At 38.6% G+C, this 20,863-nt stretch overlaps 1 protein-coding gene across 1 annotated transcript in view; it reads right to left on the reverse strand.

The window, feature by feature from the left end:
- LOC145403388 (KICSTOR complex protein SZT2-like) overlaps positions 1–20,863 on the reverse strand; it is a 214,005-nt gene that overhangs the window by 55,047 nt on the left and 138,095 nt on the right. Inside the window, exons 57-59 of the mRNA XM_080275171.1 lie at positions 14,464–14,573; positions 10,678–10,770; positions 77–205 (exon numbers count right to left, since the gene is read on the reverse strand). Of these exons, the coding sequence (XP_080131297.1) occupies positions 77–205; positions 10,678–10,770; positions 14,464–14,573 (332 nt within the window). The remainder of the gene's footprint in view (positions 1–76; positions 206–10,677; positions 10,771–14,463; positions 14,574–20,863) is intronic.

Raw genomic sequence — 20,863 nt, forward strand, 5'->3', positions numbered from 1 at the left:
GATAAGAAAGGGGCACAGATTCAGGCACACAAACAAACAAGCAGGCATACAAAAAGCACAAAAACACAATGCTCACTTGTCCTGACTGGTTCTCCTCTTGCATCTGGAGTCTGCTGCGCTCTACCCCGAGGTCAACCGAATGCCGAACCTTGAGGGGGGAGTGACCCGACCCACCCACTCCATGCACACCCCCACCTGACTCACCCTAGGGTTTAACAAGAGACAGGGTGGAGGAGGAGTGCTATGTTAGTATTTATTTTTCATTTTCCTTTGTGGCAGTACAAGAGATGGCATAGAAAAAACTACAGTTTTTTTTTTCTCTACGGTATTAAGAGGGATGGAGTACAGGAAGAGAGCAGTAAGAGTTTTCTTTTTATAATTTCTTAAGTAAGTTAAGTTGGTATGAGAGATGTAGTGGAGGAAAAATGAAGTGTTGCTTTTTTTTTTTTCAGTAAGGGATTAAGAGGTGGAGGAAAAGTGCAGTTAATTTCTCTTTTTCTTTTCCCTACAGTACTGCAAGAGATGGGGCCAAAGAAAAATGTAGTGTTAGTATTTCTTTACATTCTTTTCTCTGGCTGCACAAGAAATATGGAAAGAAAGTGCAATATTAGCTTTCGTTTCCTATTTTCCTGAAATATTATGAAAGATGGAGTAAGGGGAAACTGTGGTCTTAGTTACTCTTTCCTTTCTTCATTATTTTAATAGAAAATAGCAAAAAGTTTAGTTGAATGGTGATAAAAATACTTACGGATATTTTTTCTCACTTGTTCTTTTTCTTTCATTAAAGGAGGTGACCCCCTCAAATGTGCATTTTTTTGGGGGGAGGAGGGGGCTATTTTTCTTTTTCCTTTATTACCTCATGGAGGAATAAAGAGATACCCAAAATGATTTGTGGTAAGTACCAGTAACACGGTAAGTACCAGTAATATCCTGCTGAGAACTTGGACCATCATCCATGGGAGGTGATAAAATGAAAATTAAATGTAGCTTCAGGCTTGGTAACTACTCACTCTTGAACAGGAAACATTCAACTATAAGTATACATAGTCACAGTCCAAGCATCAACTCCCACATTGTTACAAACCTTATTACACATCTCAGATTTCTTTTTCCCAACAATGGTCATCACCTGTTGAGTAGTAATTAGATGGTTTTGTCACCTGTTTTTGTTTCCAGTCCTCAGAAACATCAGCTGTACCATGGTCACCATCAATATGGGGATACTCTTACAAGGAAATACAGCAACATTTGACTGACTGACTGAATGCATGGATGATTATTAGAATCAGGTGTCAGGCCACAGATATACAGTAGACAGACTGACAGACAGACAGATATGGTATTGCTGAGAAAGATACATAGATACACAAGTATACAGACAGATACGGAGAGAGAGAGAGAGTACACCCCCACACAAACAAAATGACAAAAAGCTCCTGTATAACAATGAATAACACTGACTGTTCTTGAAAGGAACAATCCACAAATTAGTAATTATGAGCTGACAGGATAATGTACCATACCAAGATGTCGATGTATCTATCTATTGCCAGACACCTTAATCCCATAAGGGGTGGCCACAAACACATTGCCTCCATGTCGCCCTGTTCCAAGATGTAAATACAATATATACATGTTGTGACAATGTTATGTACAAATGAAATACGTACTGTATCAAGATGAGGATACTATCCATTAAGAACAAGAGTAAGTGTCCACATACAAAAGGCTGTCACTCTGGGTAGTCGCCTAATAATACAATCAACTGAACAATATTTTCAGTTGAAAGATGCACACTGGGGCCTCATAACGGTAATAACTGTAGAGATCTCAAGGCTTAATCAATGAACTTGCATCTTACTAGAAAAAAGGATACACTGACGATTTATTAAAGGTTCAAATTTCTCTCTTCACTATATATTTCCACTACTTGATGTAGTGCTGCCTACTTCTTCTTTAGCCTTTATCATTCTTCTTCTGTGCCTGCCCTCCTCTCTTCCTATTTCTCCCATCTTTCATGTCACTTCTTATTGCTTTTCTTTCCTTTACAGGTGGCTTCACATTGAGTGACAAGCCAAATGGTTTCCTGTAAGCCAAGAAACCATTTACAACGCTGGGTGGTAACCATATAACCAAACCATACATGCTCCCTACGTGTCAACAAGTGGGTTGGTGGAGGGTTAGTGTCCCTCCCCGTAAAACAACTAACTCAAAGTCAAATGGCCACCCCTTATGGGATTATGGCATCTGGCAGTAGATAGATAGAATAGAAGTATGTAATGATGATGAATGAGTGTGTCAGTTCAGAGAAAATGTCCCAACAACAAATAACATCTAATTTACCAAGAGAGATTCTATCTACTTACCTACCGCCAGATGCCTGAATCCCATAAAGGGTGGCAACAAACAAATCGCTTCTATGTCACCCTGTTCCCCACTGCTTTGCTCCAAGCTTACTCCCCCCCCTCCATACATCTCTCCATGCCATCCCTCCATCTCATCCTTGGCCTCCCCCTCCCTCTTCCCCCTCCACTTCATTCACATACACTCTCCTTGTTAGTCTCTCACTCTCCAACCTCTCCATATGGGAAAACCACCTCAATGTATTTCTCCTAACATCTTCTATCACATACACATCCACACTGCAATGCTCCTTCACTTCCTCATTTATCAGTCTGCCTCTCCATGTGACTCCACATGCTCCTCTCAAATAATTCATTTCCACTGCTCTCACTCTTGACTTATGTCCCTCCAACAATGTCCAAGCTTCACTTCCATACACTACAGTTGGTATCACAATACAGGTTTACCCCAGTTTAATGATGCAATTGGTAGGGTAAAAACCCATCATTAAGCGAGATATATATCGGGGTAGTTTTAACATAAAGTATTGGGATACATTTTTCAGCCTTGGGTTTCCCCCCAACCAAGTCCTAAACCTACCCAAATGAACCCAAAAACAAGTTTAAAGCCAATCTAAATGGTCTAACAGCTGTAAAATAAACTAACCTAAGCCTAACACCTGTAAATAACTCGATAAAACCAACAAATAAAATCTGAAAATTGTCAAATATAAGTATGGAAAAAAATCAAACTTAGTAAACTATACCCCAAAATGACAATGTTCACCTCACATATGGCTAAAACTCATTAATCTACGTCTAAAAATAGTTTATAAATCAACCTAAACACAATTTTAATCTAAAATATAATCAAAATCGGTAAAAAAAGACAAAACCCATCGTTAAACTGGGGTGTGGCCATCATTAGGTGGGGTATGGTGGTATTTTTAACCCCCCATCGTTGAGCCAGGGTACTGCATCTAAGGGTATTGTATATCGGGGTATTAATGTACTGTCATGCTGCGACTTTTTTACTTTCATGTTCACTTCCCTGTTCCCTATCACTGCTTTCAAAGAACCAGCAACTTTTCTCTCTTGTACGCTTCCAAGCACTTCACCCTCCAAACTTCCATCCTTACTCATCACACTACCAAAGTACTTAAACACACTCACATTTTCCATTTCTTCCTCATCCAACCTCACTGTATATTCAGTGACTTCATTTCTCTCGAAGACCATAATTTTACTCTTCCCTACATCCACCTTTAGATTCTGTTTCTTACACACTCCCCCAAACTCACTCACCAAGCCTTGCAGCTCCCCTTCGTCTTCACTTAACAACACAGCATCACCTGCAAACAACAGTACAGGGAGTTTCCAAACACTGCTCTCTCTCATTAGGGCCACTCCAACATCCACTGCTCTACCTTGTATCTCTTTTATAACCTCATCCATATTCAGACTGAACAACCATGGAGACATGACACATCCCTGTTTTGATCCATCCATCAATCCATCATCCAATCCTATGTTGCCCCATGAGAAGCATAGGAGCCCGGGATTAGGGAAGTTGGTCCTGACTCTTAAGATGAGAGTGACCAGCCTCACTCATCCCTGAGTGGCATTATGTAAGCAATAAACCCCCAACCCCCAAACCACCCCTTGGATATAAACTTGCACTAGCTCAATCCAGCTAGGGCGCCTTAATTACCCACTAAACCACCAGGTGCCGAAATCTGGTTATATGGTTACCACCCAGTGTAGTAAATAGTTTCCTGGTGTACAGGAAACAATTAGGCTTGTCACTCACTGTACTGTAGTCACCCACAGGCAGAAGAAAGAGGAAAGAATGAAGGAAAGAAAAACAGAAGAGGGAGCGAAAAGTCACCCGCAGGCAGAAGGACGAGGAAAGAATGAAGGAAAGAAAGACAGACAAGGATGGAAGGAAAGAATGATGGAGGAGAGGAAAGGGCATACAACCAAGAGCAGCTCTACATCGAGTGAGTGGATGGTGAGCACCCCCACCTAATCCAACATTCAAATAGAAAAATTCACTCAGTTCACTGTCCACACACATGGCAGCCTTAGCACCCTCGTATATACACAGCGTTCAGCAACTTCCCATTTACTCCATATATTCTTAATATCTTCCACATTCCTTGTCTATCCACCCTGTCATATGGATTCTCCAAATCCATAAAGGCCACATACAACTTCTTTCCCTTCTCTAGAAACTTTTCCAATACAGACCTAAGAATGAATATCTGATCTACACAACCTCTTCCCATCCTATAACCTCCCTGTTCTTCACCAACTAATTCCTCTGTTATTTCCCTAACTCTGTCAATAAGTATCCTACCATACATCTTTCCTATTACACTAAGACAAATGCCCCTGTGATTACTACACACTACTTTTTTCCCTTTTCCTCTGTACAGGGGAATAATTATACTGTACCTGACTTCCAATCCTCCGGGACTCTACCTTCCTCCCAGGCCAATCTGCACATCTTCCACATCCATTCTACCACTATCTCTCTCACATGCTCCAGCATTTCACCACACACTCCATCAATTCCTGGGGCTTTCCCCATTTTAACTTTCCTCATTGCTTCCACACCTTCTGTCCTACTGATTTCTTCCTCTCTTCTAACATCCCTCCTTCTCCTAGCCATTCCTGTGCACTTATACTCGCATTACTTTCATTCTCTATGTTCAACAATTCCTTAAAGTGTTCTCTCCATCTTCTCACTTTATCTTCTTTCTCAAACAGCTATCTACCATTTTTATCTTTCACTCTCCAACTAACTTGTTTAGCACTCTGTCTAATTCTCTTTACCTCTTTCCAGAAGATTTTCTTACATTCCCTCCACTTTACTCAAATTCCTTCCAAATTTCTCATCCACTCCCTTCTTATTTTCTTATTAATCTTTTCACATCTCTCTTCCTCTCTACATATAACTCTTTTCCATCTCTCAACTTCCTCCACGCACCCGTTTCTTATCCACTCACTATATGCTTTCTTCTTTTGTCCCACAGCCTGTCTCACCTCTTCATTCCACCATGGTGTTCCTTGCACCCCCTTTTGTCTTCTTTTCACCCCACACACCATCTCACATGCTCCACAGATTTCTTCTGTGAATATCTTGCACACACCTTCCATGTCCCTCATCTGCTCCAAATCACATTTACCCAGTCACTCCTCCACTTCTTCCTTAGGCTCTGCCTTTTTTTTTTCTATCCTCTTGCAACCTTTCTACCCTTACTGTATGAATTACTTACTCCTGTCCTTCCCTTCTTCTATTCCTCCATTTCATTTGAACCTTGATTTTCACCACCACCAAGTGGTGGTCAGACCACTCCCCTAATCTCTATGTTCTTGCATCCATTACACACCATCTCATTCTATCATCCACACACACATAATCAATCATTGCCTTCCATTCACTCAGTTCATCACCCACCTTTTTCATCACTCACCATGTATACCTGTGGATCATTTTGTGTCTAAAGAGGGTATTGGCAATCACCAACCCCCTCTCTGCACAAATATCCACCAAAGCACTGCCATTCTCATCCACTTCAGCAGGCACACCCCACTCACCAACTACTCCATCCACCTTCACATTCCCTATTTCTCCATTCATATCACCAATCAAAAACACTCTCTCATTCCTTTCAAACTTTCTCATGATATTAAAAACAAATACAGCACAGTATACTACCTATCTATCTATCTGTTGCCAGATGCCTCAATCCCATATGGGGTGGCCACAAACATATCATCTCCACATCGCCTGGCCCCTGCCATCTCACTGCCCTGCTCACAATTCACATCCCCCTCCCTCATATACCTCTCCACTCCATCCCTCCATCTCATCCTTGGCCTCCCCCTCCCTCTCCCCCCCTCCACCTCACTCACATACATTCTCCTCGTCAGTCTCTCACCCTCCATCCTCTCCACATGGCCAAACCACCTCAGTGTGTTCCTCCTAACGCTTCCTATCACATCCACATCCACACCACAACGCTCCTTTATATCTTCATTTGTCAGCCTCTCTCTCTATGTGACTCCACAGGCTCCTTTCAAATAACTCATTTCCATTGCTCTCACTCTTGACTTGTGTCCTTCCAACAATGTCCAAGCTTCACTTCCATACGTTAGAGTTGGTATCACAATACTGTCATGTAGTAACTTTTTCACTTCCATGCTCACTTCCCTGTTTCTTATCACTGATTTCAAGGAACCAGCAACCTTTCTTCCTTGTTGTACCCTTTGAAGCGCTTCACCCTCCAAACTTCCATCGATACTCATCACACTCCCCAAGTACTTAAACGCACTCACATTTTCCATTCCCTCACCATCCACCTCACTGTACATTGACTGCCTTCACCTCTCTCAAAGACCATAACTTTACTCTTCCCTACATTCACCTTTAGATTCCATTTCTTACATACTCTCCCAAACTCATCCACCAAGCCTTGCAGCTTCCCGTCGTCTTCACTTAACAATACAGTATCATCTGCAAACAACACAGTATCATCTGCACACAACAGTACAGGGAGTTTCCAAACACTACCCTCTCTCACTTGGGCCACTCCAACATTCACTGCCCTACCATGTATCTCTTTTTTTACCCTGTCCATGTACAGATTGAACAACCATGGAGACATGACACATCCTTGTTTCAATTCAACCTTCAAAGAGAAAAATTCACTCAGTTCACCACCCACACGCACTGCAGCCTTAGCACCCTCATGCATACTCTTCACAGCATTCAACAACTTCCCATCTACTCCATATATTCTTAATACTTTCCACAATCCTTGTCTATCCACCCTGTCATATGCTTTCTCCAAATCCATGAAGGCCACATAAAACTTCTTTCCCTTCTCTACAAACTTTTCCAATAAAGATCTAAGAATGAATATCTGATCTACACAACCTCTTCCCTTCCTAAAGCCTCCCTCTTCTTCTCCAACTAATTCCTCTGTTATCTCCCTAACTCTGTCAATAAGTATCCTACCATACACTTTTCCTATTGCACTAAGAAGACAAATGCCCATATGATTACCGCACACTTCTTTTTCCCCTTTTCCTTTGTACAAGGGAATAATTATACCTGACTTTCAATCCTCCGGGACTTTACCTTCCTCCCAGGCCAATCTGCACATCTTCCACATCCATTCTACTTCTATCTCTCCCCCATGCATCAGCATTTCACCACACACTCCCTCATTTCCTGGGCTTTTCCCCAATATGACTTTCATCAGTGCTTCCACAACTTCTATCCTACTGATTTCTTCCTGTAGTCTCACCTCCCTCCTTCTCCCAGCCATTCCCCAGCCACTTATACTCTCATTACTTCCATTCTCTATGTTCAACAATTCCTTTAAGTGTTCTCTCCATCTGCTCACTTTTACTCCCTTCTCCACTAGTAATCTATCATTTTTATCTTTCACTCCCCTACCAACTTCATTGCCACCATCTTACTCTCTTCACCTCTTTCCAGAACATTTTCTTATAGTCCCTCCACTTTACACTCAAATTACTTCCAAATTCCTCATCCACTCTCTTTTTACTCTCTTACTAATCTTTTCACCTCTCTCTTCCGCCTCTCAACTTCTTTCACGTCCCTATTTCTCATCCATTCATTATATGCTTTCTTCTTTGCTGCCACAGCCTGTCTCACCTTTTCATTCCACCATGCTGTTCCTTGCACCCCCTTCCATCTTCTCTTCACCCCACATGCCACCTCACATGCTGCACAGATTTCTTCTGTGAATATCTTGCACACATATTCCATGTTCCCCATCTGCTCCAATTCATATTTACCCAATCGTTCCTCCACTTCTCTCTTATATTCTGCCTTTTTCTCAGCCTCTTGTAACCTTTCCACTCTCCTTGCAACTACTCCTTCCTCCCGTCCTTCCTGTTCTTCTATTTCTCCATCTTCCTTGGATCTTGATTCTGACCACCACCAAGTAGTGGTCAGAGAGTCCACTCCCCCAGCCTCTATAAGCTCTTGCATCCATTACACATCTTCACATCCTTTCATCCACACACATATAATCAATCATTGCCTTCCTTTCATTCAGTTCACCACCCACCCTTCTCATCACTCGCCATGTATATCTGTGGATCATTTTGTGCCTGAAGTGGGTATTGGCTATCATCAACCCCCTCCCGGCACAAATGTCCACTAACGCACTGCCATTATCATCTATCTCAGCAGGCACACCCCACTCACCAAGTATTCCATCCACCTTCACATTCCCTACTTTATCATTCATATCACCGATCAAAAACACTCTCTCATTCCTTCCAAACTTTTCCATGCACATTTCCACATTTGTCCAGAACTCTTCTCTCATTCTGCTTGCACGATCTTGCGTTGGTGCATACACGCACACGATCACCCACAATTGTATTCCAACTTTCAGTATACTGTAATGTACTTTATTGAGCAATTTTAACTATGCCATTAGCATACTTCTGCCTGGTGGCTGGCCTTTCCTAACTCCAAAAGTATTAGCAATGACAGTGTGTAACTACCACTCAAAGTGGCAACAAATGTATTCAATCCCACCAACTGCTAGATGCTCTTCCTCTTTCTCACCAGTATTATTGTATGTTATGATATTCTTAATCTCTCTAAATATATTCTTAATCTCTCTAAATACAACAACACTTCACTATGGAACATCATTTACAAGTACTGTGACTGTCATTGCTGTTGATCAACCCATCTGTCTAGCCATGCAGACCCATCAACTGCCCCAGCAGGGCTGTGCCGTGCAGTGATCCAAAGTTTCCTTGCAGTTGACAGCACCTCACCAGAGCAAGGTACAGGGATATCGTGGAAGTTTTGGTTCCTGGATGGACACTGCATTTGTGTTTGTCCACCTACAGTAGTTAACAGGGACACCATAACAGGCTCCACATCACCCCATTATCTGGTTATATGGTTTCTATCCAGCACTGTAAATGATTTCCTGGGTTACAGGAAATCATTAGGATTGTCACTCAGTGTAGAACCACCTGAAGTGGAAAGAAGAGTACTAGTGATAAAATATGAGAAGGAAAGGGAGATGTAGGAAGAAAGGACAGACACAGAGATATAATGAGAAAGGGGAAGAAAGAAGTAGACAGTACTACATCACGTGAGTGGATGATGGTCACCACCACCTACCACTTGTGACTGTCTGTTGTTTCTGATTAACCCCAGTCTTTCTGGCCGAGCAGACTGTCTGTAAACACAGTATACCTGAACTTCTGTCTTTCTAATCTCCAATACCACTGTATGGCTATACATTATGAGCCTCATAAAATGCCTAGTTTTTCTCATGAATTACTGTCCATTACAATGTAACAACAACAAGAGATGGACTTAAAAAGGAGAGAGATTTTTTTAACCCCTAGTAATTACCTTCCCTATAGACACTGTAACCCACACTACATGTTCTCCTCCCTCCCCCTGCCTTCTTTCCCTTGAAATAAGACAATTCAAGCCAAGTCGAGATTGTCAAAAGTAATAAAAAAGCAATACAAGAATATAGAATGAAGAACACAAACATTCCTTTAACTAATCTGAGATAAAGTTTTGGCTTATTAGTTCTAAAGAGGCTGCCAAGGGACATGCAATACACAGGCATTAACTTCCTCTTAGTGTGATGACTGCTCTAGGCCTATTAAGCATCAACTCAAACATATTTCTTGATGCCTAAACCCTTCTGGCAGAGGATGCATTTCTAACTTTATTATTGGACAATACTGTTTAGCTCAGGAAGAGAAATCAGGTTGTGAAGGGATTAACAAAGACTATCTAACCCCTTCACTACAAATGGTTTCTCCAAAGTTAACAAAATTGTCTGAAGGTAGCAAGAATACACTAAGAAAATGAATCACCAGATTTAAGGGGTTAATGAATACAGTATAAATTGTAGGAAGGCATCTTCACGCCAATTACAATTACAAACTGTACTGAACTTTGCAATGCAAGTAAACATGCATTCTAATTCAGCCTACTTAAAACACACACACACACACACACACACACACACACACACACACACACACACACACACATTTGTATACAAAAGTCTACTAAGAAACTGGACTTTTCAAATTTACCTATGATATTTCTACAATTCAGAAATTCTTATAATTTTGGGTATCTTAAAAACTGTAATTAACATGCAATGCTCAAGCATCTGTGCAGTGACATTTGCAGGTAACAGAGCAATGACAATATCTGGACTAACACAGAAATAATAGGTCATTATTGGTTTCCTTCAAGATATAAGAGGCAATATGAAAGCCACAGATTGTTTACCATGATGGGAGAGTCCCAAGTTGAATGTAGCGATGCTCTGCGGCTGCGATACTTCAGGTCGGGGACAGAGCTAGACATGAGGCGCAGTCTGGCCTACAGAGCAAGCAGACTGGGGTTATCTTAAGCTACGTCTACATCAGCTACAGCCAGCGATGCCAAATCTCACGGCAAGAATCACACCACTTGAATCTAGTCTCATTCTTTATGACAATCATCAAAACTGTTCACCAATGCAAATGTACTTCTAAAGCAGACTGCCAATATATCATTAACTTGAATACTATCTGCATGGAAGCACACTTCTGCTATTACAAAATATATTCACAATCAACCACGGACTTTGAAACACAAGCAATATTGTATTACTTTGTATAGGGTATTGTACTGTCAGTTAGGCAAACATAACTGGTGATCCTTGCAGTGAGCTGGGGGTCAGTCTCACGTTCTCTACAACTCTTGCTTGTCCCATCAGTACATCATTAGTATGTTACCCTCCAAAAAAGGTTACTGGAGATGGTTAGTCTACAAACAAAACTGTGTTATACCAGTAAGGAAATAGTTATCATAAGTAACTTGATCTTTAATAAGTGATGTACATCAAAACTGACACAAAAGAAAAAAAAAAAAAAAAAATCCAATTTGACTTCACAGAATCATTCATGTGGGTTCTCAGTGATGCAAATACAGCTAAATCTAGTACACTGTATTCACAAAAAATATATGAATAAATAAATACACACATAATGTTAATTACAAATCTTTTTTTTAATAGCAGAACCTTAGCACCACAGTAATACCAGCTCTGCACTCCGTGGAACTACTGTGCAATCCCCAAAACCAATGTTCTATGAAAACCCTCGAATGATTTTAAGTTAATTTGGATGTGGTTAGAAACAGGTTACCAATCACATGCAATTCTGAACATCATTCTTGCAAGAGTTAGTGAGAATGTGAGAGAAGGAAGCAATGGTGGACAATAAAAATAACAATGAAAGAGGCATCCATAAACAAGAAATAGGCTAACACATGGCATTCACACTATACATCAAAATATTAACAAATATTAACCATTTACCTCCCATGATGCAGCTTCTTTATTATCTTTACCACCATACAATATTCTTCAGCTTTGGAGAGAGTTTTTGAATTGAAGAAGTTAGATATAGCCTTCAATACCCCCTCTTTAAGTTGAACAAAATTGTTTAGTGGTATTAAGAACAATTTAAAGAAAAATCATCAGATTGAAACAATTAATAGTACTGTAAAAAAAGAAACACTTTTATCACAAAATGCATGCAGCTATTAATACTGGTAGGTTTCTGGATATGCTTAACAAGATCTTGTACTAAATTCATTAAATGTTCATTCAACTTAACCTCTCTAACCCTCTTTCCCATACCAACATGGGGCAGGGAGATCAACAACTTGACCCATCATAACCCCTTCAGTGCAGTGACATTTTCTGCAGTTAATTCTGTTGCTACCAGAATCTTCTACAAGTATTCAACTTAGACAGCCCTCTGATAGTTAAGTCAATGATGGCTAAATCAAACCTCTTCACTTTGAAAAGTCTCAACTAAGCTGAATAACAATGTCTGGAACTTGACTAACATAAACAATATGCCATCAAACTTCGAGGGTTTAAGCCGCTCAGCTTAGGGATGTGTTTTTCATTTTATTATTGCCATCTCCTGACAATGTCATTTAGCTCAGGGTAAACATGTTGAACAGGATGGGTTAGACACAGCCTTAATAAATCCCTTCAGTCATCGAGACTCAAGGGTTTAATGGAGACATGAACCAAGCAAGAATCAAATGCCAGGTCCAGTCTCCTCCTCCTGTGTTGTTGAAGGTATTAAATAAGGCAACACAAGTGGTGGGTAGTTGGGTTGCCACATTACTATACCAGTAGTGTTCTTAGTGGCTACCCGAGATATCAAGATGCTGCAATTCAGCTAATACATTAAGCTTTTCAACAGGGTGATGTACTGTAATTCCTATCTTACTCTTGCTGTCTTCACAAAATTTTATTAAGCTTAGAAAAGTACAGAAGTAATAGAGGTTAATGAAACCTATATCTAACCCTTCAGCTCAGAAAGTCTTTCCTAAACCGAGTAACACAATCTGGCAGTGGCAAGTACAGTTTAAACTAAAAAACACATCACTGGATTTATGGAGCTAATTATATACAACATTTTCAAGTTCAAGAATAGGGTGGTTCTACTTTAGGCAAAAAAATATGAAATGCACTCAAGTTTCTAAAGAAATTTTCTAACTATTATCAAGATGGTGACATATACAGTACTGAAATAACTGAATATTAACAGTATGGGAATATATACATGAATAAAAACAATGAAGTACTAGCATAAATGACAACTACTAGTGAACAAAAATCTTCAAAAGGGAAAAAAAAGTTACCTGCAACGGCTACTTCAAACTTTAGCTTAAAATAGCATTTGACAACAAACTTAAATCGGCACTGCTAAAGCTACTGCAACTCATTAAATACTCAAAGCAATAATATCAAACATTCTGTAAGGAAGCAGAGCATAAAGAATAACACCCAAGTAAGTTGTAAGAATATTCACTGGATAAAATGATTATGCTTCTAGTCGGCCCAGGGATTTTGTAGCAGCTCTTTCTCAGCAATATATTTTGCACACTAGACCTTAACACATAATCCTCTTGTATGTTACTGATGCAAACTGGGTCAGTATCAAATAGTTATACGGTACATAACATACAAGAGAGGGTAAGGAGCAACATGGAACAGAAATTGTTAAGAATGGGCCACTGCAGTCTCCTGTGCCATCTAGGATACACCTCAAAGAAACACAGTGTGTCTTGGACACAAATGTGCTTCCAGGCCAATCCTTGTTACCTCAAACAACACACCAGCAGCCACAACACAAGATGCCCAGATTCCAACAATCACTGGTTGTGGAGTCCTCTCAAAGACTAAGCTGATTACCAATAACATGGATTTATTTTTCTTAGCCTTGATAATTTTGGATTTCTGTAATGAGAAATCAACTGTGCAATACCTTGTCTGATGTGCTAGTGGATTAAATTTCAAGTAAAATATCTCAGAAAGAGGCTGGATATCTTCAAAAATTATGAATTGACACTGTAAATTGCTGGATTATATATGTTGTTTGTAAAAATCAAAGGTGTACAGGACACAAGCAAGAGAGACGCATGAAAGTTATGGAGCTGCACTCCAGAAAACTACAGCAGTGAGGAGAGTAAACAGTATATGGAAAAATTCATGGGTAGAAGGAAGAATGGAGGAAAAGCATTTGATAGAGTAGGTAAATAAGTGAGAAAGCAAAGCAAAATACAGTTCAATCACTTTTAATTCATAATTGGGACAAATAAGTCTCATAAGATCCACTATTTATGCAGCATTAGAGAATCACTTACAACATGAGACATGGCTGAGATGGAAACTGCGCATTAAAGGCAGGTGGACTGTATGGAAATGGAAGATGCAAGTGAACTAGTGAATGAGAGATACGAAAGAATGAAATATTTGAAAACACACACAATACGGGAAGCATCCCTTTTTAAACTTGGTGGTGGATGAAACTGGCTCTATCCCACAGGTGCTGACACTAAGTGAATGAATACTAAAACAAGGAACATATATATGATATCAGCATGTAAAATTTTAAGTAACTATCAGTCAGATGCCATTACAGTCAGTCTTCAAGAGGACCCCACACAAATCCCAAGTACGACAACAGAAGGTGTGTATACAGACTGGCTGCCATTCCCACATACCTGCACAAGCGTGAGTGGGGATGGGGCTCGCTCCCTCTGTTGGCCATCCCCCCCTCGACTCTCTCCCCCGCCACCACCGCTGCTTATACTACCACGCATCAGCCTCTTGCCTGTCAAATTAGGTCACAGTCACCACCACACAGTTCAATTTAATATTGGAAAAAAAGAGAAGGATCAAGGTTTAATGTTGCAAACTAAGAGGAAACACACCAATGAAACCACATCACAAATATTAAATACTGATGCTAATTAACATGAAAAGCAGTAATTTTTGGATTCAAATGTAAGAAAGAAACATTAAAGATTATGACACATCTAAAAGAAACAAAGTGAGTTGTGTAATAAAGCACTAAATTTTGAACCCTTCATGACAAAAGGAACAGTCACCAACAGCCCTATTTCTACCATCCTTTGCTGTAAAATAATATACACTTATCTTGCTCCGTTACAAAAGAAAAGTCCTCTTTCATTTTCCTCTTGATCAGTAAAGTTTAAGTTAATAATTTTGGGGTTATTGCAGATAATCATCTTGTCCCACAACCAAGTGACTACAAACTGAATGCTTGGCCCATCTAAAATACTAACTGTCCCACTATGCATGTTCACACTACCAGTCCTATAATGTACAACAATGTTAGTAGCTGAAATGAGCTCATGAGATGAAATCAAACACAGTACAAAATAAAAAACTGATTATGTAAAAAAATTATGTGCTTGATTTGCTCTGTACATACTTACAACATAAGAATATAACAGTGTGGCATTTCTGTTGTACTAATCTGATGTGACACACCAGAAATGAAATAATCTTAAAATCCTCACATACCTGTCAATGTTCTATATAATGTGTTTAATACATGCCCTTCTTATGCAATATGGATGTTAAGTATTTTTCCCATGCACTTTTACTGACATTACTGTATTGTGCTATCTGTGTACAATAAACATCACATATTTTCTCATAGTCTGAAAAAAATAAATAAATAAAATAAAATCACTACCTAAGTGGTACAAAAAATATATATAAAGTCACCTTTCACATTTACCAATTCAAAAAATTTCTCAAGCAAAAATTACATTTTTTACTGGGTATTAAAAATGCACAAAAGAACAATATCGGTTAGCAACAATACACATGAAATTACAATTTAATACACTGTCCATACATACAAGATGAATAATTAGAAAGATACATTTGCCTTCAGACAGACATGATTACAACAGAATTATTAGCTGCGGAATTTTTACCATATCCTTGTTATGTTTCTCTCTCTCTCTCTCTATAGCTTCTGAAAGAAAGATGAACATTTTATTTGGCTATATATTTTACTTAGTACAAAAGCCAGTACTTGGGAAAATGAGGAGGAAAGGCTCTGGCTCCAGCTTGTTCTCAACACTAAATGACATTCATGACAAGGGTGCTGGACTAGAACACTGGCAAGTGTGTGAGGATGTTAACATATGATAAAGTATAGCAAAAGCATCCACCTGCACAAACAATGATCTAATATTTACAGGAGAATATCCTACTTACTGTAAGGGTTGTTAAATGGGAAGACATATACAAAGACCTATCCAGTAGTACCAAGGCAAGTTAACTACTTCATTCTGACAATATTTTTTTGGTGTAAATAAAACTACACCCATATGATTTTATCCAATTTCGAGGAGACCTGCAATGCTGAAGGGGTTAATGAAGGTGATAACTAGCCTCTCCAGCTCAAAAAGTCTGTCTGAACACAAGTCTGTGAATGGTAGTAATGTTCTTGTTCTACTGTGACCCCATGCTCCTCTGGACATAAACAAAGTGGACTACAGGCTGAAGCTTCCATTCTCCTGCAGTGCAATATCCTCTTTTCAGGGGATGGGAGGGAGGCTGGGGATATTTGTACCATATAACCTGGCAGCTGAACTACCTAATTATATCAATGTCACCACATGAAGGCATACCTCTCCTGCACCAATTATCAAGAATAATGAGGAAAAATGCATCCTCAGGTTGAAAAGGTTAATACTGTACTATCCCTAACATTAGCATATTCTGTATACCCAGAATGAAAATTCTGTAAACTATGAAATGAGGAAATTATACTTTACACTGATAACATTTGGTAAAGAAAAGAATATTACCCATTGCTCACTTGTTCCATAACTCAACAGGAAATTAATACAGCTCTCAGTGCATATAATCTACCACTGAACCACCCACTATCAAATAATAATATGTACACTGTACTGTACAATGCTGTCATACATTTGACAAAAAATGAGCACTGATCATCATTTCTTATAGTTTCATAAAATGGCCTAAAAGTCTTAATGTCAGTAGGCAGGCACACAACTATATTAAACTCTAACCATCATGTCTCTATACACTAATCATAATAGATTAATTGAAACTTGAGACTACATACCACCAACTTTCAGTAATCCGTCCACATCCAATCCTATGTTGCCTCATGAGGAGCTTACGAGCCCACAACTAGGTAAGTTGGTCCTGACATTTAAGATGAGAGTGACCAGCCTCACTCATCCTTATGTGGCATTACATGAGCAATAAACCCCAACCATCCCTTGGACATAAACCTGCACCGCCCCAATCCGACTGGAGTGCCTTACTTACAGTACTCACTAAACCACCAGATGCCGTAATTTGGTTATATGGTTACCACCCAGTGTAGTAAATGGTTTCCTGGTGTACAGGAAGCTATCTGGCTTGTTACTCAGTGTAGTCACCTATAGGCAGAAGGAAGAAGAAAGAATGAAGGAAAGAAAGACAGAAGAGGGAGTGTAAAGTCACCTGTAGGCAGAAGGAAGAGGAAAGACTGAAGAAAAGAAAGACAGAAGAAGGAAGGAACGAAGAGAGGAAAGGGTAGACACCCAAAGCAACACTAAATTGAGTGAGTGGATGGTGAGCACCTCCACTACGTAATACATGAACCATTAATCATGCAGGATATCTATCTATCTATCTATCTATTGCCAGAAGGACATACAAACAGCAATCTGAAAAAATACTAAGAAAAAAAATCAACAGAAATTAAATAAAATGTAAATATTCATTCATTCATTAAGTAAACCCCTTACCATAAATTGGCTGAGGTCAAAAGCACCACCACAATATTAATCACATTATATGACAGCTGAATACTGAAGATAACACAAGCCTTCTGTTACTTTTCCTCATCAACTAGCCTCTGAATAGTGTATACTGAACAGACTACCAAATAAGTAATAAATTAAACCATAAGATATTATTTAAGAGATCAAATATTTCATACTACCCTAGGGTGGAACAATCCAAAATCATACCTCTTTAACCACTGCGAAGATATGAACCAGAACAGAATAAAAGTTCTTAGGACAATCTATCCTACTATTTAATATGAGACATGAGGACATGGTAATTCAGTGCTGAGCAGTGGGGTTGCCCTATCATATACCAGTACAAAGAGTAGGGATGTGCCGATAGAATCGGTATTGGTATCGACAGTATCGGCCTTTTTTCTGTAGTATCGGTATCGACAAGGTAAAAATATGGCCGATACTCCGATACTTTTCTGGTTTATTATGTGATTCAAGACACGCATGTTTCATGACACTGATAAACAGGTGGTTATGATATTATATTATATTACATTATAATTACATGTATGATGTAACTTTATCATATATTAATATAATACAGTATACTGATTACTGTACTATATTGCTCCTGCATTAACAACACTCACATTACTGGCATCGAATAAATAAAAATAAAATCAAATAAATAAAATGAAAATAAAAAAGTATCGGTATCGGCATCAGTATCGGCCATTTGTTAGTATAGGAGTATCGGTATCGGTATCAGCTGAAAACTAGGTATCGTATCGGTATCAGCCAACATCTTGATATCGGCACATCTCTAACAAAGAGATGGGGTTTTCAGCCCCCTGCTTTTGCCCTTTTAGTAATTTTCTCTTATACGTAAGGATTACCTATGAATCAGGCATTCTCTCTCCCATAACTACAAGAGATAAATAAACAAGTGGTTGGACAGCTATCAACCTATTTTTCCTCAAAACCTAAGTATGCACTTGCCACTGTTATCCTGGATTAACTGAGTAGAAACTGTCAACTAGAGAAAACTACTTTACACAGCCACAAGGTTCTGAATAAAAGTTCAATAACCCACTTAATACAAAATATGCAATGTTGTAAATGAGTGGGAAAGTAGGTCTAGATGATGATGATGTAAAGGAAATACTCACAGAATTTCATGGTAATGCTGTAATGAGAGCTATGCAATCAACTGGCTTATGCTGAGATTGTCACCCTTGAAAGGCTGAGTTCTGTAACCACTAAGGTACAACCCTTTGGATTAATTCACTAGGGATATGAGCCCAAGATCCTACAACACACAGGTCACCTTTCCACTTATCCTGCTCAGCAAGCTCCCTTAAAAATATTCAACCACACCACCGGAATGGGAGTAATCAAATGTGGATTAACATAATGCTGGAATATTAGAAGGCAAGAAAACAAGAAATGTTATAAAATCACAGTGTGAAATTCTTACATAATCAAGTATGCTTCAAATTATGATCTAATATACAGTAATGCCGTTAAACAATGAGATGAAATATGAATACTATAGTAGAACATCAGTATTAGGAAAGCATCAAATTAAAAAATCTGTTAGCACAACTTTACACTCTGCAAAATCAATCTGTCAGTAATAAGTGAAACATAAAACAATTAAAATTCTTGCTTAACACTCCCGTAACAAAATTAAAATTGGGGCAAATCTCTATTTATTAATGTATCTATTAATCCACTGTACTGCATGGCACTGCATTTTGCAAGTGATGGTCATGAAAAATGTCTCTAAGCCATGTCACTCACATGCCACATTTCATGTTTTATTCCTGCTACTTTCAGAGACTTTACTCAACTTATGAGTGATTTTTCAAAATAAAAGAGTTTGATATAGCTTTCATTAATCACTATAATTTGAGAGATCTGTCTCAAATTTAATAAAACTCCTTGGAAATAGCAATAAATAAATTTAAAATTATGGCGTTGCATTTAGACAGATAATTATTTTTGTCCCAGCTTAGTGATAGCCCCTCCTTCCACAATGTACTACCCTCTGTCATATACTATACTGTATGCCTCTTTTTTTGTCCCTAAATATAGTTTTTGGTAAACATCTTCTAACTGCCTAGTTCTTACACACATTCTCAGTAAATCTTTAACTCTTAATAAATTATGTCCAAACTACCTTACATTCCTCAATCTGAATATATTTTATTGCTTTATTACTGCTACCTCCACATAATTTTATTCATGTTATGGGAACACTTCTTGTAGTGAAGAAGTAAATGAAAACAACAGCTAACTTTTCACTTTGTAAAGTCTCTCCAGAAGTTAATAAAATTGGCAGCAGAAACCACGAATATATATATATATATATATATATATATATATATATATATATATATACTGTATATACATCATGAGATGAAAGGGGTTACAAGCATTTAATGGCATGTTCCCATCTGATTTAACTTTCCAAGAGCATTCTGCACAGATCTGGTCATTCATTCATCTGTCCTTTTAAGCCTCTCCAAAAGCATTTTCAATCTTTCAGCCTGAGGACACCCATTTTCTTTTGTGAAGGCTTCTACAAGACAATAACTTATAGTTTTTACCTTCCTCTCTATAAATTTTCAGTACCTTCCAAAGTATCTGTAAACTGTCTGTCTACCCTAATCCACATTCCTCCAGATCCACAAACACAGAAGACAATTTCCTTTAGATTTCGAAGAAACTATATGCCACACATTTTAACTATTTAAGGCATGAGGTTTCTGATGATGGGATCTTGCAAGGAAAGTACTTATGATACAATCCTTCACCAAAAAGATCATATTCACAAAGCTCATAGGTTTCAACTTTGGTTTCCCCCTCAATCAACTAGCTATTAGCCAACACCATCCTTCCTCGATAATACTGTGTTTTATGGGTTAAGAACATATATTATTCAATTTCAGAACACCTATTGGAACATCTATAGTACAGAAAAGTACTATGTACAAATAACATACCAGATTTCTAAGTGTTAAGTATGACTAGAAACAAGTTAGATAAAAGAATTAACCAAAACAAAAGGTGCAGTGATCTCTACTATACATGCTTGAAAAAGTAAACACGAGAATCACACGAAAACCACTTCAACACATTTTGAAAAAATATAATAATGATGGTGATGAAAATGTGTAGTTGTAAGTATCTAGGCGGCATTCGGAAGTGCGACACAAAGCACCGTATATTCATTGGCTTAGAAGCCTTCATAGTACCTCTTAGTTTATATTCATATATAACCTGTTGATATCCACACTTTTGTTATTAATGT

This window comes from Coenobita brevimanus, chromosome 60 (genome assembly GCF_032717465.1).
Source record: "Coenobita brevimanus isolate Jiangsu-jjx chromosome 60, ASM3271746v2, whole genome shotgun sequence".
NCBI classification, from domain to species: domain Eukaryota; kingdom Metazoa; phylum Arthropoda; class Malacostraca; order Decapoda; family Coenobitidae; genus Coenobita; species Coenobita brevimanus.